At 37.4% G+C, this 26,855-nt stretch overlaps 1 protein-coding gene across 8 annotated transcripts in view; it reads right to left on the bottom strand.

Moving 5' to 3' along the window:
- SCAPER (S-phase cyclin A associated protein in the ER) overlaps positions 1–26,855 on the bottom strand; it is a 522,830-nt gene that overhangs the window by 153,075 nt on the left and 342,900 nt on the right. For all 8 annotated transcript variants that reach the window (XM_012457694.2, XM_064382920.1, XM_064382918.1 and 5 more), the window contains one exon: positions 18,330–18,445. In XM_012457694.2, the coding sequence (XP_012313117.2) occupies positions 18,330–18,445 (116 nt within the window). The remainder of the gene's footprint in view (positions 1–18,329; positions 18,446–26,855) is intronic.

The following is a 26,855-nucleotide window of genomic DNA, read 5'->3' as shown; positions in this document are numbered from 1 at the left end:
AACATAGAATTGGAAGTGCTGGCCAGGTAATCAGGCAAGAGAGAGAAGTAAAGTGCATTCAAATCGGAAACGAGGATGTTCAACTATCTGTTTGCAGATGACATGATCCTATATCTGGAAAATCCCACAGTCTTACCCCAAAAACTTCTTGAGCTGACAACTTCAGCGAAGTCTCAGGATATAAAATCAATGTGCAAACATCACCAACAGCAGTCAATCTGAGAGCCAAATCAGGAACATACTCCCATTCACAATTACCACAAAAATAATAAAATACTGAAGAATACAGCTAACTAGGGAGGTAAAAGATCTCTACAAGGAGAACTACAAAACACTGCTTAAAGAAATCAGAGATGATTCTAATAAATGGAAAAATATTCTATGCTCATGGATAGGAAGACTCAATATTGTTAAAATGGTCATACTTCCCAAAGCAATTTATGGATTCAATACTATTCCTATTACCACTGACATTCTTCACAGAACTAGAAAAACCTATTTTAAAATTCATATGGAACAAAAACAAAAAAAAAGTCTGAGTAGCCAAGGCAATCCTAAGCAATGGGAACAAAGGTGGAGGCATCATGCTATTTGACTTTAAACTATGTTACAGGGCTACAGTAGCCAAAACAGCATGGTGTTGGTACAAAAACAGATACATAAACCAATGGTACACAATAAAAAGCCTGGATGTAAGACAGCATAACTACAACCATCTAATCTTTGACATACATGACAAAAATAAGCAATGAGGAAAAGGGCCCCTATTCAATAAATGGTGCTGGGGTAACTGGTTAGCCATATGCTTAAGACTGAAACTGGACCCTTTCCTTATATCATATGCAAAAATTAACTGAAGATGGATTAAAGACTTAAATGTAAAACCAAAAACTATTAAAAAATAAACCCTGGAAGACAACCTAGGCAATACCATTCAGGACATAGGCATGGGCAAAGATTTCATGACAAAGATGCCAAAAGCAATTGCAGCAAGAGCAAAAACTGACAAATGGCATCTAATCAAACTAGAGAGCTTCTGCACAGCAAAAAAAACTCAATAGAGTAAACGGATAACCTACAGAATGGGAGAAAATTTTTGCAAACCATGCATCTGAAAAGGTCTAACGTCCATCTATAAGGAACTTAAACAAATTTACAAGGAAAAAAACATTACAAAGTGGGCAAAGAACATAACAGACCCTTTTCTAAAGATGACATACATGCGGCCAACAATCATGAAAGAAAGCTCCATATTACTGATCAAATCAAACCACAATGAGATACTATCTTATACCAGTCAGAATGGCTATGATTAAAAAGCCAAAATATAACAGAGCCTGGCAAGGTTTTGGAGAAAATGCAATGCCTATACACTCTTGGTGGGACTGTAAATTAGTTCAGCCATTGCAGAAGATAATGTGGCGATTCCTCAAAGACCTAAAGACAGAAATAACATCCAACCCAGCATTCCCACTACTGGATATATACCCAAAGGAATATAAATTGGTCTATTAGAAAGACACATGCATGCAAATGTTCACTGCAGTAGTGTTTACAATAGCAAAGACATGGAATCAATCTAAATGCCCATCCATGATTGACTGAATAAAGAAAATTTGGTACATATACATCATGGAATACTATGCAGCCATTAAAAAGAACAAGATCATGTCCTTTGCAGGGATATGGCTGGAGCTGGAGGCCATTACCTTAGCAAAGTAGCATAGGAACAGAAAACTAAATACCACATATTCTCACTTATAAGTGGAAGCTAATTAATGAGAACACATGGACACATAGAGGGGAACAACGCACACTGGGGCCCATTGGAGGGTGGAGGTTGAGAGGAGGAAGAGGTTCAGGAAAAGAAAATGAATGGGGACTAGGCCTAATACCTGCATGATAAAATAATTTGTACTACAAACCCCCATGACACATATTTACCTATGTAACAAACCCACACATGTACCCCTGAACTTAAAAGTTTAAAAAACAATCAGTGGTTTCCAGGTGTTGCGTGGGTGGGGAGGAATGAATATGTGGAGCACAATGAAGTTTTGGGGTAGTAAAACTGTTCTGAACGATATTAAATTGGTAGATACACAACATTATGCATTTGTCAACCCCAAAGAACTGTAAAAGGCAGAGTGAACCCTAATGTAAACTATGGACCTCAGTTAGTAACAACATATCAATATTGGTTTATCAACCCAAAGTATACAACACCAATGCAAGACTTCAAGAACAGGATAAACCGAGGACAGGATGGGAAGAGGAAATACATGGGAACTCTGTACTTTCTGCTCAATTTTTCTATAAATCTAAAACTACTTAAAGTCTGTTAATTAAAAAAAAAAAAAAAAAACTCGAGGATTTCGATGTATTTGATAGGTTTTAATCTCCTGCAATTCTTTTTCATATCAGAGATTTTTTTGTTCCATTTTAGGTCCTTGGTATCTTTATCCTTTGACTGAATTCTACTAGTCTTTGAGAACTTTGATCTAGTTGGAATGATAAGAGGTTTGAGGGTCATTTCCTGCCCCGCATATGTAATCAGCCTGTAATCCTGATTTAATATGAAGGGAAATAATACATCAAATCTATAATCTTGCCCTACAGATTCTCAATACTACTGGGGTGGTCACTGTTTCTAGACCTTTAGAATGAATAGATCTAGGAACTTCTCCCCATTCCCATTCTCCCACCCCCAAGATAAAATAACTTCTGAATTTTTAATAATATTTCAGATTCAAGGGCCGGGCGCGGTGGCTCACGCCTGTAATCCCAGCAATTTGGAAGGCCGAGGCGGGTGGATCACGAGGTCAAGAGATAGAGACCATCCTGGTCAACATGGTGAAACCCTGTCTCTACTAAAAATACAAAAAATTAGCTGGGCATGGTGGCTGTGCCTGTAATCCCAGCTACTCAGGAGGCTGAGGCAGGAGAATTGCCCGAACCCAGGAGGCGGAGGTTGCGGTGAGTGGAGATCGTGCCATTGCACTCCAGCCTGGGTAACAAGAGCGAAACTCCATCTCAAAAATAAATAAATAAATAAATAAATAAATAAATAAATAAATAAATAAATAAATAAATAAAATTTCAGATTCAAACTCTAGACTAAGGAATTTTTTTCTTTAATATCTTTTATATAACAGCTCTCTCTCTTTTCTTTCACATGGAGAATCTTGGTGCTCAAGGGCACACAGGATGATAACATTTGAATACCTACAATTATATAGAATATTTAATTTGCTTTATGCTACATTACAATACGTAACAGTTTCATGATGACAGTATTAACAGTACCACTACAATAATGATTACGGAAAACAGTTGGAAATGTTCTGGCATATGTCATACTCAGTCTCCACTCCTAGTTTTTTGTCATTATACTAGTTACATTGTCAGAACATGTCATTTCAGACTATACTTTCTCCTTCAATCTTCTTTAGTTTTAGAACTTAAATATACCCGTTTTGCACTCACTACAAGTACTTATGTCAATGTATCTGCAGTCATTTGCTTGTCTGAAGCTTGTTCTCTCTAGTACGTTCCTTAGGAAGGGCTTGTGGAACCGATATTCCCTCAGTTCTCACGTGTTGCATCCTGATAACAGTACATCTTGCCTTTTATAAAAGAGGGTCAGTTTTGTTGGATATGAAATTCTTGGCACATATATTCTTTTTGAGGGTGTATTAAAAAGTTACTCTTCTTGTGAAATAAAGCATTATTAAAAAATCTGATATTACATTAATTCTTTCCTTTATAAATCATGCATGAGATTGGTGCAAAAGTAATTGCAGTTCTGCCATTAAAAGAAAAAAACTGCAATTATTTTTGCACCAACCTAATACTATTTTTGCTTTTTATGTAATTAAAAAAATTTAAGTACAATTTATACACAATTAACATTCACCCTTTTCTTAAAGAGTTTGAACAAATGCATTCAGTTGTGAAACCACCACTACAATAAAGATACAGCAGATCTATCGCCTCCCTAAATTCCCCTTGCTGTCTTCTTTCTAGTTAACTCCTCTCCCAACCCTTGTTTTCTATTCCTGCAGTTTTGCCCTTTTCAGAATGTCATATACATGGAACCGTGCCACATGCAGCCTTCAGGTCTGGCTTCTCTCACTTAGCACAATACATTTGAGATGCATCCATGTTGCTGCATGCATCAGTTGTTTGTCCCTCTTTTTAAAATTTTATATTTATTTTACTGTGGTAAAAACGCTTAATATGAGATCTACCCACAGCAGATTTTTAAGTGTATAATGCAGTATTGTTAACTTTAGGCAAAATGTTGTAGAACATGTCTCTAGCATTTATTCATCTTTCATTACTGAAACTTTACGCCTGGTGATCAGCAACTCCCTGTTTTCCCCTGTCTCCTGCTCCTGCCAACCATATAGTTCTGCTCTCTGCTTCTGTGAATTTAAATACTTCAAATACCTCATATAAACAAAATCATGCAGTATTTGTCCTTATGTGACTGGCTTTTTTCACTCGGCATACTGTCTTCATGGTTCAACCACTATGTCACATATTGCAGGATTTCCTTCTCCTTTAAGGCTAAGTAATATTCCATAGTATGTATATACATTTTCTTTGTCTACTCATCTCAATGTCAATAGACAGGTTGTTTCCACCTCTTCACTACTGAAAATAGTGCTGCAATAAATACAGAAGTGCTAATATCTCTTTGAGATTCTGATTTTAATTCTTTTGGATAAATACCCAGAAGTGGGACTGCTGGATCATACAGTAGCTCTATTTCTAGTTTTCTGAGGAACCTCTATACCGTTTTCCATAGTGGCCGTACCATTATGCATTCCAGCCAAGAGTGTACAAGGGTTCCAATTTTTCCACGTCATCTTTTGTTGATTTGATAATGACCACCCTAACGGGTGTGAGGTGCTATTTCACTGTGGTTTTGAATTGCATTCCTCTGACAGTTAGGGACATTTAGCACCTTTTCATATACCTGTTGGCCATTTGTATGTCTTCTTTGAAGAAATGTCTATTTAAGTCCTTTCTCTATTTTTTAATTAAGTTGTTAATATTTTTGTTATTGAGTTGTAAAAATCTCTTACATATTTTGAACTTAACCCCTTCTCTGACATATGGTTTGCAAGTAGTTTCCCATTCTGTAGACTGCCTTTTCACTCGATTGATTGTTTCCTTTGAGGTGCCAAAGCTTTTTAGTTTAATGTAGACCCACTGTTTGTTTTTGCTTTTGTTGTCTGTGTTTGGTGTACTATCTATGAATTCATTATCAAGATCAATATTATGAAGGTTTTCCCCTAAGTCTTCTTTCATGAATTTTAGAATTTCAGGTCTTATGTTTGAGTCTTCAATCATTTTCAGTTGATTCTTTTGTTGTGGTATAAGATAAGGGTTCAATTTCATTCTTTTGCATATGACTATCCAGTTTTCTCAGCACCATTTGTTGAAGACTATCCCCTCTGTGTTGTGTATTCATCTTATCAAAGATCAGTTGACTCCATCTGAGTTGGTCTCTGTTAATGATGTCTCTCCCTTTAAACTCCATTAAGGACTGGAAGAGGCAGACAGAGCCTTAGAGCCTCGGCCTTGGTGGTCATTAAGATGCTAAATCTTAAATCAGAAAATTTCTGGTGATTTAATCAATAAAGAATAATTTCTAGTTAAAAAATATATCAGTTGACTGTATATACACAGATTTCTGGACTCTCTGTTCTGTTCCATTGGTCCATATGCCTGTCTTTAGGCCAGTACAATACTGTTTTAATTACTGTAGCTTTGTATATTTTGAAATCAGGAACTGTTATGACTCCAGCTTTGTTTTTCATTCTCAAGATTGCTATTACATTTATTGCCAAATAGTATGTCACTGCATAGATGTACCACAGTTTGTATATTCATTCACCAGTTGAAGAATATTTGGATCATTTCCACTTTTCGGTAATTATGCATAAAACATCCATAAAATTCATTTATATTTATAAATGATATAAATACATACATATAAAAATATATGTGAAAACATACACTTTTATTTCTTTGAGGTAGCTACCTAGGAGTGGGATTGCTGGACTGTACACTAAGTATATGTTTAACTTTTTGAGAAATTTACATACTGCTTCCAAAGTGGCTATATCATTTTGCATTCCCACAAGTAGTATATGTAATTTCAACTCTCTGCGTATGCTCTCCAGCACTTGGTATTATTGTTCTTTTTTTAATTTTTTTTTTTTTTGAGACAGTCTCGTTCTGTTGCCCAGGCTGGAGTGCAGTGGTGTGATCTTGGCTCACTGCGACCTCTGCCTCCCGGGTTCAAGCAATTCTCGTGCCTCAGCCACGCAAGTAGCTGGGATTACAGGCACGTGCCTCCACACCCGGCTAATTTTTGCATTTTTAGTAGAGATAGGGTTTCACTGCATTGGCCAGGATGCTCTCGAACTCTTGGCCTCAAGTTATGCACCTGTCTCAGGCTCCCAAAGTGCTGGGATTACAGGCATTAGCCACCGTGCCTGGCTTTTTCTGTTTTTTAAGCAATTCTAATTGACATGTTGAAGTATCTCACTGCAGTTTTAATGTGCATTTCCTAATGATGTTGAGAATCTCTTCATGTGCTTACTCGGCATCTTTGTATCTCATTTGGTGAAGTGCCTACTGAAATCTTTTGCACATTTATTAACTGTTTTATTGTGTGATGTATTTGCAGCAGCAACATAAAAATATACCCTGATTGATGGAATTAATGACTATAATACCTTCTTCCACTCCCCAAAGAAGTAAAGAAATCACACTTCTCAGCTTAGAAAACATGCAGAGGTTTATGATTTTTAAAATTTTAAAATGAGCAAAACCAGATCTCATTTTCAAGAACAAATGATATACCAGGCATATGTCCTAGTTCATCTCCACAGAAAGTAGAATTACTAGTAAATATATATATTATCAAAACAATGAATTTTAAATTACAAAATAACATGGAGTGCTTATAAAGAGAAAAAAATTGCTATTTAATGATGTTTATAAATTTATTTATTGTGGTAAGGGTGAAAATTTTTCCAAAGGCGTCTCATTTTAGTTATGCTCATTCGGTCTGTTGTACCAAACGTATTTTAAATATATAGTAATGATCAGAATAAAATATATTAAACAGAAATAGAGAAAAATAGTATTTGACATGAAGAATGTATTTGTTAGAAGTCCTACGTGTGGACTTGCATATATGGAAACACTTTTAATGTTATTGTTTCAATAATAAATCTAGTGATATATTTAATTATCTAAAGATATTAAATTAGTGCAATTAGATGAGTAAGTATTGGTTAATAAGAAAATGTCCTCTCAGCAAGAAACTTTGGGACAGATAATAAGAAAATGTCCTCTCAGCAAAAAATCTGGGGACAGAAAATTTTAAAATGTAAAGAAAGATTTAAAATCTCTTTAAAACTGGAGAGATTATTCACTTTTGGCATTTTCATGACCATAGAGAAGTCAGACTTGTAACACAATCTGAGAGTGGTTTTTTTGCAGCAGACAATGGGATGGATATTTGGATCAGAGTGTGAGATGTGGCTGAAGGGGGAAAACTTCTCCTACTGGCACTGTGATGACTAGTGTAAACCTCCACTACCTACACTGCCTTCCCTGTCTCTTGGCTGGAACACTTAGAGTAGGTGGGGATAGTGGGGAGAACCACTATGCTGCAATAGCAAACCAGTTCCAGACGGGGGTCTTTAAGGGATGCTAATAATACTTTCTGACAATTAATCTTCACTGTGGGGATAGAAATTATATGCATCATAAACTTGAGTTTGTATCAAGTCAATATAACAATCACAAATGATTATTTCTCTGCATTTCATATCACAAAATACAACATTTTAATAACACCTAAATTAATGTTGAAATTAAACTATTTTCCTAATTATATTGATGCTTCAGAGTAAGGAGTATGAAATCTTCAACTAGATGTGCTATTTCAAGGGCTTTTATTTAATTGGTGAATTTGGTACAAATAGAATAGGCAATTTAATTATTCCACAGAGACATTCTAACTTTAGAAAGGAAATCATATTTATTTAAAACATCAACCTAATTAGACTTTCTGTATTTCCTCAAATTAGCCTATGACTGAGAAAGTGTTATGTTTCAAAGATTACAATAATACATTTAAAAAAGTAGTGTGAGCATCAAATTAGTTCATTAATTTTAAACTCTAATGCTAGATCATTATTTTTCCTGTTAACATGAATTTGTTAATAACAAAACAACTATGATTAGTAAGTCTGTAGACATGTTCTTAAGTAGGATCTGGTTATGTAATTTTAAATTCACAATTAAACACGTTGCCTCTGGAGAAGACCCCAGGTGGTTTGCAGTGTTAAATAGCAGATTAAAGTTGACACAACTAATTTCTTTAATCTTATTAGTGGTACAACAGCTGTCAACTGTAACCATCTCTATAAAGCCTTTTGAGACATAAACAAAATGCCTCAGTATGTCAAATGGAGAACAGTATTTATCAATCACTGTTGCTAATTAGCTTGCAAAGTAATTTTTTACTTTTGTTGTCTATTGGGGATAATTATTCACTTTTAGTAAACCTTTATCTAAAGATAGACAGTTAAAATTATATTACAATAATCCCGACTAGAAATCAGTATTTATTAACAATGGATTGGAGTCTAAATTTCACTGTAACTGGCAAATACAATTAGTGCTTACTGGGGGTCTATGATGCAGTAGACCCAGAAGGTGACACATAGGTTCCAATTCCGTGTCTTCATTATTTAGAAGAAGTAAATCCTATGAGAAGTTTACTCCATATTTGCCAGCTGACTTGAGCCTGAAAGGGTGTTTATAGCACACAGAAATGCTGTATTTCATTTTTAGACTTCATTGTTGGATCTCACGTGAACATTATGTCTCATACATACAAACAGCTACAAGTGGGTTTTGGTTCACCTTTCTCAATTTCTGTTAGGTCAGTTCCTCTCTGGTCCCTAGTCAGCTAGGTGGCAAAGATGATTCCACAGATAATTTCCTATAACCACAACAATAAACCAGGACAAAAAAATCCCAAGCCAAAAATCCAAAACCAATCAACTAAACAATATCTATTCCATCAAAATGTAAAAAATGAAACAAATAAAATAACAACCCTCCAGCAACTCACAGGAATAACAGTATTTTTTACATCAATGAAATATTTTACTTTTATTAAAATAGTGAAAGTTTTATGTTCACAAATCAGAAACAAAAGTACAGCTATCATTACCCTGCAAACACTAACTTCATAAGAGATCCAACCAAGAACCCTCATTGATGCGAGCTTTGAACTAAATAGTACTTTCTTTTTACCCTTAAATAATTTAATTTTGTTTTGTTGTGTAGTACAGAATATCTAATTGATTGGTCTCTTCTCAACCGTGATGTAAGCTCTTTGAAGGCAAAACTCATACACAGCACAGAAGAAATTCAACAAATACTTGCAGACTGATAATATTTCTCTCTGATGATAGCATGCAGGCAATAAGGTACAGAAGGAAGAACACCAGAACAGGATGCGCAGACTTAGCTCAGGTAATGATGGAAGGTAAATCATTCAGTCTTTAAAGTGTTTAGTTTCTTCATTTATATAGTGTGATAATGATGAAAACATGCCAAATACTCTGATTGTTAAATAAATGTATATACCTGACAGCTCTACATTTACCATAAACGAGATTACAATAAAGAAAAAAAATCTCAACACTGCTGCTTTTATCAGAAAATATGAACCCAACACTTACCACTGAAATTTTTTCTTCTTATTTAAGTTCACTGTTTAGTAGTAGTATTGGCACTGGTAAAACAACAACCCTTTATTTATCTGGAATAATGTTTTGCATTTCTCATTGGAGAGAGAGAGAGAAATAAGAGATAATGCAGGCCGGGTGCAGTGGCTCGCACCTGTAATCCCAGCACGTTGGGAGGGCAAGGCAGGTGGATCACCTGAGGTCAGAAGTTCGAAACCAGTCTGGTCAACATGGCGAAACCTTGTCTCTACTAAAAATAGAAAAATTAGCTGGGAGTGGAGGTCAGGAGTTCGAAATCAGCCTAGTTAACATGGTGAAACCCTGTCTCTACTAAAAATACAAAAATTAGCCAGGTGTGGTGGCATGCGCCTGAAACCCTAGCTTCCCGGGAGGCTGAGGCAGGAGAATCACTTGAAGCTGGGAGGCGGAGGTTGCAGTGAGCTGAGATTGTGCCATTGCACTCCAGCCTGGCCCACAGAGCAAGACTTCGCCTCAAAAAAAAGGGACTATGCAATGCTTTGAAAACGTGCATCGGTACTTGAGAATATCATTCTTCAGGGTAGATGAATAATATGGAGATACTTCTTGGTTTCCCAGAGAGGAACAAAACTGTAATTCCAAAATAGGCTTGAAATGATATAAACTAATGATTTTCTTCATTCTGTTAAGCACTGTAAAATGACTAAGAAAAGATCATTGATATTTTTCAAATGCTGTTTTTTCCTCTTAGCAGTTGAAACTGCACTGTTAAGCATAAATAATAAAGGCATAATACAGTAAAGCTTTATCTTGTAGCTGTAGGATTAAAGTTCTGAGCTTTATTATGCTGCCAGGATTTGAGAGGGAGAGAGAGAAAGAGCAAAAGAGAGAGACACAGAGAAAGAGAATGAGAGAGAGATGAAAGGCGGTGGAGGGGGGAAGGGAGAGAGAGAAGGCGGAAAAAGAGGTCTATGTGGGTATGCTCTTATAATCTCATGCCTTCTGAACACCTTAACCTCACTTTCAAAATAGGCAACTGGCTTCTAATTTCAGAAAAATAATTGGTGAAATGATTACATTTCTCAATAACGACCATATTTTTTACTAAAAAGCTGGACTATAGCCCATTATAATCAAGTCTGAGAGAGCAGGGCCTAAAGAAATACACTTTTTGGTTGTCTGTAAATATAAGACTATGCTCTTGGGTTTCAAACTCAGTGATCATTATAAAGTTAATGACAAGATACCCAGTCTGGGACACTAAGTCCTCCTAGAAACTAACATTTGAGAGTTATAAAGAATATGAGTAGTACTGTTATTTGTTCTTACAGAACTTTTATTTTTCTTAAAGAACTATACATAATCTATTTTCTTATCGTTGATTCTGAAGATAAGCTCTTCACTGTAGGTATGTTACTTTTAAGTGTGTTTACTATATAGGATGTAGGGACAGTAAGTTTAATGAACATCATTTTCTGTATAGATTATCCAAACCGAGGACAATAGAAAAAAAGTAAAGTTCAGCCAGTCCCAGCTTGTAGTAACGGCATTTAATGTACATACAGAAATGTACCCTAGAGAGCTTGTAGAGTATACTTTCTCTCTTCATTCCTACTTTAAACGGTGGGCATTCATTCTTTCTTGATGTGAAGAATTTTGAAAAACAACTAGGAGGTCACAAGGAAAGCTCTATAGCAAAGTCAAATATTTTCAAGCCAATCTAGTGTTAAAATAATCCTTAATATTTGTATTTGAAAGTATCAGGTTCATTTGGTTAGAAGGAACAAAAATTTACTCAAAATATTTCAAGTAAAAAGAACCATTTATTGTAAGGCTATTGGGAACTTTCACTTGAGTCCAGGAGAAAATGAAAAACCCTATCTCAAGAGAGCAGGAACAATGATAGCTCTGTGGACTAGACTGCTTTCATTTCCAGCCCCCTTCTGTCCCACGAAGCAGTTTTGGTCTACTTTTTCCCAAAATGGCCTTCCTTAGTCCTGCTAAACTTGGAAAGCACATAACTGTGTAATGGCCATCCCAGAAGTGACTCTACATAATTACTCAAATTCAAATACCCAAGAAAAAAATGACTTGAAGTTTTGCAACTTCCCAACTGCAAATTCCCAAGAGAGAAACTCAACTGGGCCAGTTCAACTTTTTGTAATGGATTATAAATCCTATCTTGCTGTCTGGTCTGTAGATTGGTTGCTGTTGAGTCAAATGTCTTCTCTTTAGAGTTTAGGCAGCTATGGCCATTGAGGGAAGCACCACATGGATGGCATAAAATACAGCTGACTAGGCATGGATATAATGCCTAGAATAAGCAGTATTCATAAAACCCTGAAAAAAAGGACACAACAAATAGGAAGGGAGCAGGTGATGATGGCACGCCAACAAGACAGAAGAAAAGGTAACAAGGAAGGAAACTCACAGTAAAAACTGTGAGAGTCTGAATGGTGTTGCAAACCGAAGACAAACGTAAAGACTTAATAGTAGATGAGTCCCAAAGAGAACAGCCAAATGAGTCAAGAGACTGGAATAAGAAGTAAGCACATGAGGCCCAGCATCTCAGGAAACTAAGTTGACAGATACTGGCATATGTAACAAGACGTTCATTTTATGAAGAGTCTTGTGTATACTACCAGGGTGGCTGTTCCACAAAGGTAACACAGTAGGCTACTACTAGTAATATTTAGAGTTTAATATATCTCATTTTCCATGACTGTAAGTTCCCTGAGGACTGGGTCTATTTCAAATGGTTCCTAGGTATGGCAATCCTATTCCCATGGCCACAAGTGATCCAAAGAAGGGAAATGCTAGAAAATAGTTTCCTGGGCGTTAAGGACTGGAAGCCCTAGATTATGTACCTGGTTCTGGAGCACAATGAGATATCCCTTTTCTATGAGAGGAATTGCATCAGCCTCTACAGAACACCAAGAGAGAAAAACAGAAGCCTTTGGGGACAAAACCTCAATAAATCATGGGAGAGCAATTCTGAACATTCTCTTAAACACTCTTTCAAAGGGGCACCATAGCTCTGTCAGGTTAAATGGTCATACCCCAAATGCGACTGCTTCCAACACTCATCTGGCAGTGAGCCACATACACGGTTGCTGGTGACTGTGAGGAATAAACAAGGTAATACGTGCAGAGCATCTAGCACAGTGCTTGGTACCAAGGATAAATAAATGTTAGTTTGTATCTCCTTACCAACTCAAAGGATCAGGTGAATGCAGTATTGCCAAGTTTTACTTTATTTTACTTTGAAGAATAAATTTGTGATATCTTGTTGTAAATGATCTTCCTAGTGAACAAAGTTCCATTTCACATCATTCTAAATTCTTAAAAATTATATTTGATGAGTATTGCTTGGTGTGAGTAGGACTGATTTACAATAGGCAGATAAATGCTTATAAAGAAATAGAAAGCAACTTTACTAATCTATTTGAAATGAATAACTAGGCACACTTTACAAAAAAAGAATGATTTTTCCTGTTAGATTAAAATGGGGCCGTCTTATACCTATTGATGTGCTCTTATTCTAAAACTGTGATAACGACAACGACCTTAAGAATACAGTTCTAGATACTCTTTGGCCTTTTGAGTAAGCAACAGTCACAAATACAGGACACTCAAAAACTCATGGAAGTTTAAAGACATACTAAAAAAGTCATCGCCTAAAATCCGTCTAACAGTGGTCAAAATCAGAAGGGCCATATTTGGTGAAAATGAGATCATACTGTAAGTCTACAGAGTCCAGTATTTGATGCAGTATGCCCTTGTACTGTTTTCATCTGTTGGAGAAAGAATTCATTCATATATTCATACAGTATTAACTATGATGACACATGATTTACAAATAACGTATTTACTATGTCTCATGATCCTAAGGACTTAGAATCTAGTTGGGGAGGTGACAGTACAGCAAATGGAGTACTTGGCAACCCAGGATGTCATAAAGTGCAAAACGAAACTACTCTACAACCTGTTTGATTTTATTTTCAATGATAAGATGAAGACACAAATGTTCTACACACTAACTTTAGGGCTGACACAAAGTAAGGAAAATGAAACTGAATTAGAGGCCAAATCAGGATCTTGACATACTGGGCTAAAATTTACCAGGATGAAGTTTGAATTTAGGGTGAAAAAACAAATACCCAAGTAATATTAATAGATTACGACTTCTTAGAAGCCAAAGTGACAAAGACTTAGGGATGTAAATCTCAGTAATTAGGATATTAATGACTCAGTATAATACAGAGTCAAACAATAACTACAACAAAACACACTGAAAATAACTAAGTGGTTTCTTTGTGCAGGCACTTAAACACATATACTTTTAATCCTCATAACAGCTCCATAAGGTAGGTGTTAGTCTTACCATTTAATTGAGGCTCTGTTATAATAAGTAGTTTGGGCCAAGGTCATACAGCTAATCAGTAAAAAGCAGAGTTAAGCCTGGATCTGACTCTACAGCCTGCACATTTTACACTATATCATGCTGTCTGCTTTGCTCTGTGTCGATCAGTGTACTTCTATATGAAAAACTGTGTGCCACAGGGACGATGAAGAGATAAGCAAGGCTGACGGAGAAGAAATAGGCGCCTGGATAGCTCCCCAACAGAACAACCTAAAGTAGCTCACGGAGTTTACTACTTGGCCCTTGTCCCTGTGTTACTATCAGAAATTACTAATATTAAGTAAGTAAAAGGCAACCTGGGAAGACTCTTTTTGGTGGCCCAAGAGGTTTGCTGGTTGCCTTGTAAATTATGAAACATCTACTGCTGCCTGGAAAGGGCTTAGAGATGTGGAGTGCCAGTTTAGTATCACCTCTCACTTCAGTTATCATTGCTCATATACACACACACACACACACACACACACACACACACACACACACACTATAAAAAGACAACACAAAGTTTTGGTACAGCTGCTTCTAGTCACAGCAGATTCATCTTCTTATTTATACAACATGGGACATTATGCTTAAAAAAAAGTGAAAACTCCCATGTATTTTCAAATATTAAAAAGCTATGATGAACCGCTATTAGTCTGAAGTTTTAAAAAGGTTAGAAGAGGTCATTCATTTGTCTGTACTTGTTTTCTGCAATTAAAAGTTCGTAGATTTGGGAGGCTGAGGTGGGCGGATCATTTGAGGTCAGGAGTTTGAGACCAGCCTGGACGACACCGTCTCCACTAAAAATACAAAAAAATGAGCTGGGCATGGTGGTGCACACTTGTACTCTCAGCTACTCAAGAGGCTGAGGCATGAGAATCACTTGAACCCAGGAGGTGGAGGTTGCAGTGAGCGGAGATTGCACCACTGCACTTCAGCCTGGGTGACAGAGTGAGACCTTTTTTTTTTTTTTTTTTTAAACTTTGCAGGCAGAATAACATTAGTCTTGTTTTAGGGTGATCTTTCTAGGCACTGAAAACAATTTTATTGGAGCACATTTGTTTAAATGATTGATTCTGTAGTAACATATCCTGACCTAAGCCCTTTCCATGATAACTTGAAAATAATTAAAGCAGTTTTATGGCCTTTCCCTGGTTCTGAGAAGAACAAAACAACCCACTGCAGACTCAGAAACGGTTTCAAACAGTTACATTTCCAGAAGCAGGTATAATTCTCAATTTCACATAAAAAGAAGCTTCTGGAAGCAAATATTCATTCATAGGAAGTTGCTTAGCAATAATTATAGGACAGCGCAAGACATGCAACTACTGAGGTACTACGCGGAGTAAAAAGAGATAGGAACAGGACGGTAAGAAGAGAGGAACAGAAAGCTGTTTTATCCACTAACAAAGAGCTCAGGGCTTCAGAAGCAGTGACACACAAGGTTTATGGCCATAGGACTCCAGGTTTCAACAGGGTAACTGTTATGAGACAGTGGCTTAAACTTATCAAATCCTTGCTGTTTATCACTGAGAAAAATTAAACAGGATATTCTAAACTAGCCTCTTTAGGTAACAGCCATGAAATGCCACAGGAGGCAGGAAACGGCATGAGCTAAGGTGGCAAAAGATTCATGGAGTTGAGCGACGGGAACCCATTAGGGATGGAGAGTCTGGACAGGCTGAGAACAAACGGAGTGCCCAGGGACTGTGGCAAGCCCAAGGCCTGGGAAGGGATTTCTGCATGAGAGCAGTTGGAATGAAAATGAGAAAAAATATTTTTTGAAGTAAGCCACTGACTCATGTCCACCAGTATGCCCTTATTCTGCATTTAAATTTGAAGTGGTTGCAAAATTCCTCTTGCTGTTCTCTGAGTAAACAGCATAACACTCTCATGGCTTTATTCTTGAGAACTGAAGCTGGTTTTAAAGTAGAGTTATGATACTGAGACTGTGCTCAGGATAGAAGAATCTTATATTCAATGCTGGATGCCCATAGCTCTGGGTGCTAGACTCACTCAATAAACAGCACTTAGCTGAAAACACAATTCTATTGGCCTAAAGTGAGAATAAGGAACAAGCTGTTAATCCTGACCCTATGGGTCAGCTAGTGCTGACCAGTTGCGGGGCACTGCTCCGGACTCTCAAGATTCTACAGCTCCTTTGCAAGGGGAGTGTGCTGGTTCTTGCTTATGTCTTTTAAGGAACTGTGGTCATCTGTTCCATTTCCTCAACAAGAGGCAGAGATAAGCACCAGAACAACATACTCTGTCACAATGACAGTAGTAGCTTTTGGGAAATAGGCATTTATTCTAGGTTACCAGCCAGAGAGCTTAGTGTCATGCATGTTGAAGCCTACTAGAAAACAAAACGAAACAAACACCTCTAAGTGAATTTAAGATGAACAATATGAATTGTTAACAGTTATCAAAGCACTCTCCCAAGGAGTCAATATCATTTCCTTTCTTATTTCAAATATTTATTGGTTTCATTCCTTTCTACTTTTCTCCCTGACAATTAAAATACAATAAATGAAGACAACCCACCCAGCAACACCCTATAAATGAAGTCCATTCTGATAAGGAACAGCAACTCTTGTGGGTTACAAAAACCACTATGCATGCTATAACTTGCCTGATGGGGAGCTTTCTGCTCCACAGAAAGATTTCCTGACTTAAAGAATAACTATACCATTCTTCGTTAATCTTTGTTAGTACAGCAAAGGAATCCAAATTAACTTTAATGTCAAAAGCTTGTACTCAAAAATATCTCACATCAGGTAGCTAGCACTGTCTAAAACTAAGCAAGACTATTTTATAAACTCTCACTTAACATTTACAAAGTAACTTTACATTACAATAATATACAAATATACATTATAATAAACACTTAGCAGTTTACAAAGAGCTCTCATATACATTATTTCAACTGATCTCACAGTAGCACCATGAGGTTAATACGATACGATTACATTTATTTTTCCAAATAAGGAAACAGATGAAATGAAATAAAGGCACTCACTCGAATTCTCTTAGCTAGTAGCCTGGCAGAGGTGAAACTAGAGCCCCGGTTTGTCTGACTTCAAAGCCAATGCTATTTCTTTTTAATACAAATGTCTCTCAGAAAAAAAAGAGAATATACTCTTGGAATTTTTCTTTCCCTATTATATCCAATGGACAAACGAAGCTTTCGCTTTTTTTTTTTTCTGAGATAGGGTCTTGCTCTGTTGCCCAGACTGGAATGCAGTGATGCAATCATGGTTCACTGCAGCCTTGACGTCCTGGGCTAAAGTGATCCTCTCTTCTTACCCTCCTGAGTAGCTAGGACTACAGGTGTGTGCCATTATGCCTGGGTAAATTTGTTAATGTTTTGTAGAGACGGAGTCTCGCTACATTGCCCAGGCTAGTCTCGAACTCCTGGCCTCAAGTGATCCTCCTGTCTTGACCTCCCAAAGTGCTAGGATTATAGATGTCAGCCACTGTGCCCTGCTTAAATGACCTTTTATTAAAACCTCTCATTTAAACTCTGTAAATCAGAGTCTCCACAAAATACCCAGAAACTGCGTATGTTACAACCCAGGAACACAATACTTCTGAAATAACACTGCTGCTGTACCTCAGCTGGCCAGGGACTAAAGGGGGACTTAAGAGAAGAGGAAAGCAATTTACCGTTAAAGACTAAAGTACAATTCAGTTCCCAGCAATTTGGCTGGGACTCTAGACTATGGCACTCTTTGCCTCTGACTGCTCTTCCTGTATGGTAAGAACTTCTTGAAATTTCACAGCTCAGACCTTTGTTAATGTACTGACCATTTTTTTTCTCACAGGTAACACTATAAGTTAGCTTTGTTATCATTATTTATTTGTGCTCAACTTTTGGAAGCAGTTAAAATTGCTCAGGGGTTCATCAATTCTTGATTTCAGATTAGAGCAGGTCACAGACTAAAAAGATTTCCTTTATAAGGCTTTTAAGGCTCCATTTGAGTTTTGCAACTGACGTTGAGCACCTCTGTTTTTCTCCCTAATGGGGAGTGTAAGCTTTTGGTATTCAACCCTGAATACACACACAATTTTCTTATGGTTCTCCATATGGAAACCATAGGGCAGAAATGACTCACAAATGAAACGTAAAAAATAGATTAAGAAACTATACTTACTTGGGAGGAATTCTTAAAACTGTGTTCACATTTGTGGCTGGGACTACTACTTGAAGGATGTGTTCAAGGGCTGTTAATCCACCAGCAGCTTGAAATGCAATCTGATCTGTCACGTTCTAGACAGAAATACAAACAGAAGTTAGCCCAGTTTCCCAGGAATAAAACCATAACCAAATGATATACATAGTCTGAAACATTCTGATGGTTCAATTATTCTATAAATATTATTCTATAAATGTTTGTTGAATGCTACTCACTGCTATTGTTCCAGTACTAGGAAATATAGATCAACAGGAGTGAGCATAAAGACATGGCTGCTGTCCTCCATGAAGCTTACAATTTGGTGGATGGCAAGCACGGGCAACCAAAGCAAAAACGGACAAGTGGGATCACATCAAGTTAAAAAGCTTCTGCACAGCAAAGGAAACAGTCAACCAAGCGAAGAGACAGTCCACAGAATGGGAGGAAATATTTACAAACTATCTATCTGACTAGGGATTAACAGCCAGAATATATAAGAATTCAAACAACTCTGTAGGAAAAACTCTAATAATCCAGTTTTAAAACGGGCTAAAAATCTGAATAGACATTTCTCAAAAGAAGACACACAAATGGCAAACAGGCATACGAAAAGGTGCTCAACATCACTGATCATCAGAAAATTCAAATCAAAACTACAACGAGATATTATCTCACCCCAGTTAGAATGGCTTTTATCCAAAAATAGGTAATAACAAATGCTGGCGAGGATGCAGAGAGAAGGGAACCCTTGTACACTGTTGGTGGGAATGTAAATTATTACAATCACTATGGAGAACAATTTGGAGGTTCCTCAAAAAACTAAACACAGAGCTACCATATGACCCAGCAAGTCCACTGGTAGGAATATGCCCAAAAGAAAGGAGATCCATGTTTCTAAGAGGTATCTGCTCTCCCATATTTACTTCAGCACCATTCACGATATAGCCAAGAACTGGAAGCAACCTAAGTGTCCATCAGGAGATGAGTGGATAAAGAAAATGTAGGACATACACAGAATGGAGTACTAATCAGCCATAAAAAGAATGAGACCCTGTCATCTGCAACAACATGGCTGGAAGTGGAGGTCTTTATGTTAAGTGAAATGAGCCAGGCGAAGTAAGACAAACTTCACACGTGCTCATTTATTTGTGGGAGCTAAACATTAAAACAACTGAACTCATGGTGATAGAGAGTGGAAGGCTAGGTACCAGAGTCTGAGAAGGGTATTGGTATGGGGGAGGGTGCTAATAGGGGAGGAAGTGAGGATGGTCAGTACAAAACAACAGTCAGAAAGAATAAGACCTAGTACTTGATAGCGCAACAAGGGTGAGTATAATCAATAATAACTTAATTGTACATTTAAAAATAACTAAAAGAATACAGCTGGATTGTTTGTAACAGAAAGGTGAATGCTTTAGATGATGGATACCCCATTTACTCTGATGTGATTATTAAGCATTGTATGCCTATATCAAAATATCTCATGTAAACCATAAACATATATACAAACTATATACCCACAATAATTAAAAATTAAAAAAAATATGAGTGGATAGGACCAACACCAATCAGATATTTATAAATAAGGTGATTTTAATTATAAGTACCTTGAAAGATAAAATGTTCTCTATGAGAATAAAGGAGGAATCAACTATATGATGGGGAAAGGGTCAGGATAGGCTTCTCTGAGAAAATTGAGGTTTTAAGACAAGCCAAAGAAAGGGGGAAGAGAAAAAGCATTCCAGGCAAAGGAAAACATTTATATGTAAATTTTTGCAATACTCCTCTAAAAGTCAGTTTTATCAGATTGTAATCTTAATTACCACCTAACAATATAGACTTCAACAAAGATTCCCTCTACTAGAGTATTTGTCTTCAGCAATAGAAGATAATCTAGTATCTAACCATTTTAGCTGTATCCTTTTTTAAAAATACCATTTCAGCTATTTTGGAGGAACATTAAGTAACCAAAACCTATGATTATTTCATACAATTTATGAATTGCATCTAATTCTTGTGGGAAATAACACTTCCAAGTTCTTTGCATTATTTTGGCATGGGGAAGAGAAGAGTAATTCTATGCTACGCTGTATGTTTTTAAGCATAGGCAGAATCGCTGCAACATATATATAAAAAATAAGACAACCTATTGTGACTTGAACTGTGTCCCGCTCAAAATTCATATGTGGACGCCCCAACTCCCAGTACTTCGGAATGTAACTGTTTTTGAAGAGAAGATCTTTAAAGAGGTAACTAAGTTAAAAGTGAGACTCTTAGAGTAGGCTCTGGTCCAATATGACTGGTGTTCTTATAAGAGGAGAAAGAGACATGAGGGTTACACCTGTGCAATCAAGAAGCCACATAAGGACACAGCAAGAGGTGGCCATCCGTGAGCCAAGGAGAGAGGCATCAGGAGCAAGCAAACCTGTGGACACCTTGATCTTGGACTTCCAGCATCTATAACTGAGGGAAAATCAATTTCCGTTGTTTAAGCAAACCAGTCTGTGGCACTTTGTTATGGCAGCCCCAAGCAAACTAATACAACCCCTCTATTACATCCCCACCTTACATTTCTTCTAATACATTCCACAGCCTTGAAACTTTGAAATACTGAGGTTTTTTGAAAAGGGAATGGGGAGAAGATATGAGTATACATAAGCTCTGTCAAACATATTTGCCTGATTCTTCTGATGTTCTGAGCATTAATAATGTATCAATTACTGTCGCCAGTACATGTCTAGAGTTTAGCAGTGTAATCAAATGCTTATCTTAATCATTCAATTGCTCTCTTTGTGCATAATAAAATACATTTTGTGACAACAAGTTCATTGTGAAAGCTAGACAAGACTCATATACTTAAGATTAAAAATTAATAATTTTGTTATTAATGGAAAAATATTTCTTTGCAATGAAACTAACAATCAAAAACTGCAAAATCCAGGTACTTAATAATTTATTTAATGCTGTAATGCTGTTGTTACTCCCTCTTCTTATGCTAGGATGTCAATGTATTCGGAAAACAGTAATAATCTCTGTATTATCATATAATATACATAGAGAAAACTGCACTAATCATAATTGTACAGCTACATGAGTTAAAACAAATCAAACACACTGTGTAACAACTTCAAAATTAAAATACAAAGCTTTACAGCATGACATGGTATCCTTTGTGCCCATCCTATTCACTATCTCTCCCTTGTCCCAAAATGTAAAGGTTATTCTGACTTTTAAACTCATGAATTCATTTTGCCTTCTTTTCATATCTTTGTCACACTTTATCCAACTACATCTAGCTTTTTATTGGTTGACTGTTTATTTCTAAATTCATCCATGTTGCTGCCTATAGCAGTAGTTCATTCATTTTCCTTGCTGTCTATTATTCCTTTGCCTCACCCTCTATATCCACTTATTGAAATGTTTCACTGCTGATTGACGCTTTGGACAACACTACTTTAAACATTTGTGCACATGTATTTGGCAATGTGATATGCAGCTATGTTGGACAGGCTAGGAGTAGAACTGCTGCGTTACAGAGTATGCATTAGGTTCAGTTTTAGTAGCTATGGCCAAACAGTTTTCTAAAATATTTGAAATAGTATCTGCAGTATAGTGCTAATTTCAGTTATTGCACATGCTCACGCAAACTTGGTTTTACCAGTCTTTTTAACTTTAGTCATTGTAATAAGTATGCACTGGCATTATACTGAGGTTTTTATTTGCTGTTTCCTGATGACCAGGGGAACATCTTATGCTTATTGGCTGTACGTGTTTTAAAAATTTAATTTAGGTATATTTTATAATTGGGTGAAAGGCTCAGATCCTAAATATACTGTTCAATCAAATGACAAATGCTTATCAAGACACACCCATTTCTATCACCCCAGAAAGTCCCCTTGTGCTCCTTCCATGGTCAATCCCTCCTCCCTGAAGCAACCACTGATTCGTTTCATAGTTTTGACTATCACAGACTTTCTTTTCTTTTTTCTTTTTGAGATGGAGTTTCACTTTTGTTGCCCAGGCTGCAGTGCAATGGCATGATCTCGGCTCACCGAAACCTTTGTCTACCGGGTTCAAGCGATTTTCCTGCCTCAACTTCCTGAGTAGCTGGGATTACAGGAGCCTGCAATGACGCCTGGCTAATTTTCTATTTTCAGTAGAGATGGGGTTTCCTCCATGTTGGTCAGGTTAGTTTCCTGACCTTAGGTGATCCGTCCCCCTCGGCCTCCTTAAGTGGTGGGATTACAGGTGTGAGCCACCGCGCCCGGCCCAACTATCATAGATTTTCCTATAAATGAGACCATATAGTACGTATAAATATTTTCTGGATTTAATTTGGTAGGGATTGGTTATTCTACCAGTAGTTTTAAAACAAGCCCAGGGAACTATGGAAACACCTCAAGTGTAGGGAAAATGGTGGAGGGTCAAGATGGGGATGTAAACACATACACACACCTCCTTTCTTAAATGTGAAACAAATAAGGATTCAAGATAAAATATTTTAAAACATTACAAATCATAACCATATTAGAAATTAAATGAAACATTTCTGTAAAACAGGGATGGAGAAGCTCATAGTAATGCATAGGGGAAGGGTCCAATTTTTAGGAGATTCTCAAAAGAACATTTGCTCCTCTAGACTATCCCCTCTTCCTCAGCTTTCACACTGATTCAGCCTCCAAATTCTGAAAATTCTGCTTCTGTTATAGTTCCTGCCTCTTCTATCCATGGCCACTGTTAATTTCCATGTCAGTACCATGTCTAGTTAGGATCTCATGGTATCTTGTTTGAGGTATTGTAGCAACCTCCTAATTAGTATCTTTGGGTCCAAGCTTACCCTAACCAGTCCATTCTCTAGAACACTGCTTCCCAAACTCTATTGAATAAAAGCCAATTTTTTGTTTTTAAATTTTTTACTCCATTATAGAATAACACTTTAGTCAAATACAATACAGATGAAGTACTTAACAAATGGGAAAAAATGTACTAAGTAGAAGGCCACATTTTAAAATAGTGTGAGAACGACCATACTGCCAAAAGCAATCTACAAATTCAATGCAATTCCTATCAAAATACCACCATCATTCTTCACAGAACTAGAAAAAACGTTCCTAAAATTCATATGGAACCAAAAAAGAGACTGCATAGCCAAAGCAAACTACGCAAAAAGAACAAATCTGGAAGTATCACATTACTTGATTTCAAACTATACTATAAGGCCACAGTCACCAAAACAGCATGGTACTGGTATAAAAATGGGCACATAGACCAATGGAACAGAATAGAGAACCCAGAAATAAACCCAAATACTTAACAGCCAACTGATGTTCGACAAAGCAAACAAAAACATAAAGTGAGGAAAGGGCACCCTATCCAACAAATGGTGTTGGGATAACTGGCTAGCCACACATAGGAGAATGAAACTGGATCCTCGCCTCTCACCTTATACAAAAATCAACTCAAGATGGATCAAGGACTTAAATCTAAGACCTGACACTATAAAAATTCTAGAAGATAACATTGGAAAAACCCTTCTAGACATTGGTTTAGGCAAGGATTTCATGACCACGAACCCAAAAGCAATGCAATAAAAACAAAGATAAGTAGCTGTAACTTAATTAAACTAAAGAGCTTTTGCACGGCAAAAGGAACAGTCAGAAAAGTAAACAGACAACCCACAGAATGGGAGAAAATCTTCACAATCTATACATCCAACAAATAACTAATATCCAGAATCTACAAGGAACTCAAATTAGTGAGAAAAATTAGCAAACAATCCCATCAAAACAATTAGCAAGAAAAAAACAAACAATCCCATCATAAACTGGGCTGAGGACATGAATAGACAATTCTCAAAAGGACATATACAAATGGCCAACAAACGTACGAAAAAATGTTCAACATCACTAATGATCAGGGAGACGCAAATCAAAACCACAATGTGATAACGCCTTACTCCTGCAAGAATGGCTAATAATAAAAAAAATAGATATTGATGTGGATGCAGTTTAAAGGGAACACTTCTACACTGCTGGTGGGAATGTAAACTAGTATAGCCACTATGGAAAACAGCGTGGATATTCCTTAAAGAACTAAAAGCAGAAGTATTTGATCCAGCAATTTCACTACTGGTATCTACCCAGAAGAAAAGAAGTCAATATGCAAAAAAGATACTTGCTCATGCATGTTTATAGCAGCACAGTTTGTGACTGCAAAAATGTGGAACTAACCCAAATGCCCATCAGTTAGTGAGTGGATAGACACTGTGGGGGGGGATGTGTGTGTGTGTGTGTGTGTGTGTGTGTGTGTATAGATATATGCATATATACACACATATCTACACATTATATACACACACACACACACACACACACACATATGAGGGAATACTCAGTCATTAAAAGAAATGAATTAATGGCATTTGCAGCAACCTGGATGGGATTGGAGACTATTATTTTAAGTGAAGTAACTCAAGAGTGGAAAAGCAAACATTGTGTGATCTCACTCACAAGTGGGAGCTAAGTATGAAGATGCAAAGGCATAAGAATGATGGAAACCATCATTCTCAGCAAACTGACACAAGCACACAAAATCAAACATCACACGTTCTCACTCATAGACGGGTATTGAACAATGGGAACACATGGACACAGGGAGGGGAGCATTATACACTGGGGTCTGTTGAGGGGGAGTCGGGGAGACAGCGGTGGGTGGGGAGTTGGGGAGAGAAAGCATGGGGAGAAATGCCAGATATAGGTGAAGGGAAGGAAGGCAGCAAATCACACTGCCACGTATGCACCTATGCAACAAACTTGCATGTTTTTCACATGTACCCCAAAACCTAAAATGCAATTAAAAAAAAAAAAAAAGAATGACACAATGGGCTGGGCGCGGTGGTTCATGCCTGTAATCCCAGCACTCTGAGAGGCCAAGGTGCGTGGATCACTTGAGGTCAGGAGTTGGAGACCAGCCTGGTCAACATGGTGAAACCCCATCTCTACTAAAAATACGAAAATTAGCCAGGCTTGGTGGTACATGCCTAAAAGCCCAGCTACTCGGAAGGCTGAGGCAGAAGAATCGCTTGAACCCAGAGGCGGAGGTTGCAGTGAGCCGAGATCGCACTACTGCACTCCAGACTGAGTGACAGAGCAAGACTCCATCACAAAAACAAACAAACAAACAAAACCCCACAATGGACTCTGGAGACTCAGGAGGAAAGGGTGAGGGATAAAAGACTACACATTCGCCGGGCGCGGTGGCTCACGCCTGTAATCCCAGCACTTTGGGAGGCCGAGGCGGGTGGATCACGAGGTCAAGAGATCGAGACCATCCTGGTCAACATGGTGAAACCCCGTCTCTACTAAAAATACAAAAAATTAGCTGGGCGTGGTGGCGCGTGCCTGTAATCCCAGCTACTCAGGAGGCTGAGGCAAATTGCCTGAACCCAGGTGGCGGAGGTTGTGGTAAGCCGAGATCGCGCCATTGCACTCCAGCCTGGCTAACAAGAGCGAAACTCTGTCTCGGAAAAAAAAAAAAAAGACTACACATTGGGTATACTGCTTGGGAGATGGGTGCATCAAAATCTCACAAATCATCGTTAAAGAACTTACTCATGTAGCCAAATACCACCTGTTCCCCAAAAACCTACGGAAATAAAAATAGATAAAATGGTAGATGCAACAGACATAAAATTACTCTGTCAACTTGCAAAATTTGCTCTTGTGTATTTATCTCATTTTGGTAACAGTGGCCTGGCACTGGCTTATGGACTCCATTTGAGTAGTCCTGCCCTGGATACACAATGAAGAAATACTCTGAAGAGTAAATGTCATTATGTCACTCTTTGCTTCAAACACTCCAGGGATGACTTCTTCACAGAACAAGATCCATGCACCTTAGAATGATTCTTCAGAATCTGACCCCTCTCCAATAGCCTCCTTCCCTGCCAGGACCCTGGCCTCTCTCGCAACCAAACATATGACCCCTACCTTTTCATGCCTCTGTGCTTTTGCATAAACTGTTCCTTTTCAGGAAGGAAAATCCTCTCGTTTTCATCTTTGTATCCTCACTAAACTCTGAGCTTGCTATGTTAGAGATCATGTCTATTTCATCATCACATCCCAAAAACTTAGCACAGGGGACTGCACTCAGTAATGCTCAGCAATGGCTGCTGAATGAGAAGGAAGGCTGACAAAGATTCTCTTACATTATACATGGTTTTAACTGCAAAAACACAAACAATAATTTATCTGGTGTGATTGCAGGATGAAATCCTCCATTCTGGTTATTATGTTTGCCTCACAGAATAGTTTTTCACTGGAAATGAGCTTCATGACCAAAGAATGAGATTCCATTTTCCAAGAATGAAGGACATGTTCACCCTGAACTTCCTTAACAACCATCAAGGAAGGAACTAAACTCTCCTATCATATTCCATTTTAGTGTAAAGCCTTTATGTATTGACATCTCTCAATTCGAAAACAGGGTACAGAGTACTTTAAGCCA

This window comes from Aotus nancymaae, unplaced genomic scaffold (assembly GCF_030222135.1).
Source record: "Aotus nancymaae isolate 86718 unplaced genomic scaffold, 86718_ANA_hifiasm-v0.15.2.pri h1tg000003l, whole genome shotgun sequence".
Classification (NCBI taxonomy): Eukaryota; Metazoa; Chordata; class Mammalia; order Primates; family Aotidae; genus Aotus; species Aotus nancymaae.
Note: the sequence above shows the minus strand (reverse complement) of the source record. Positions and strands in the feature narration are given on the sequence as shown.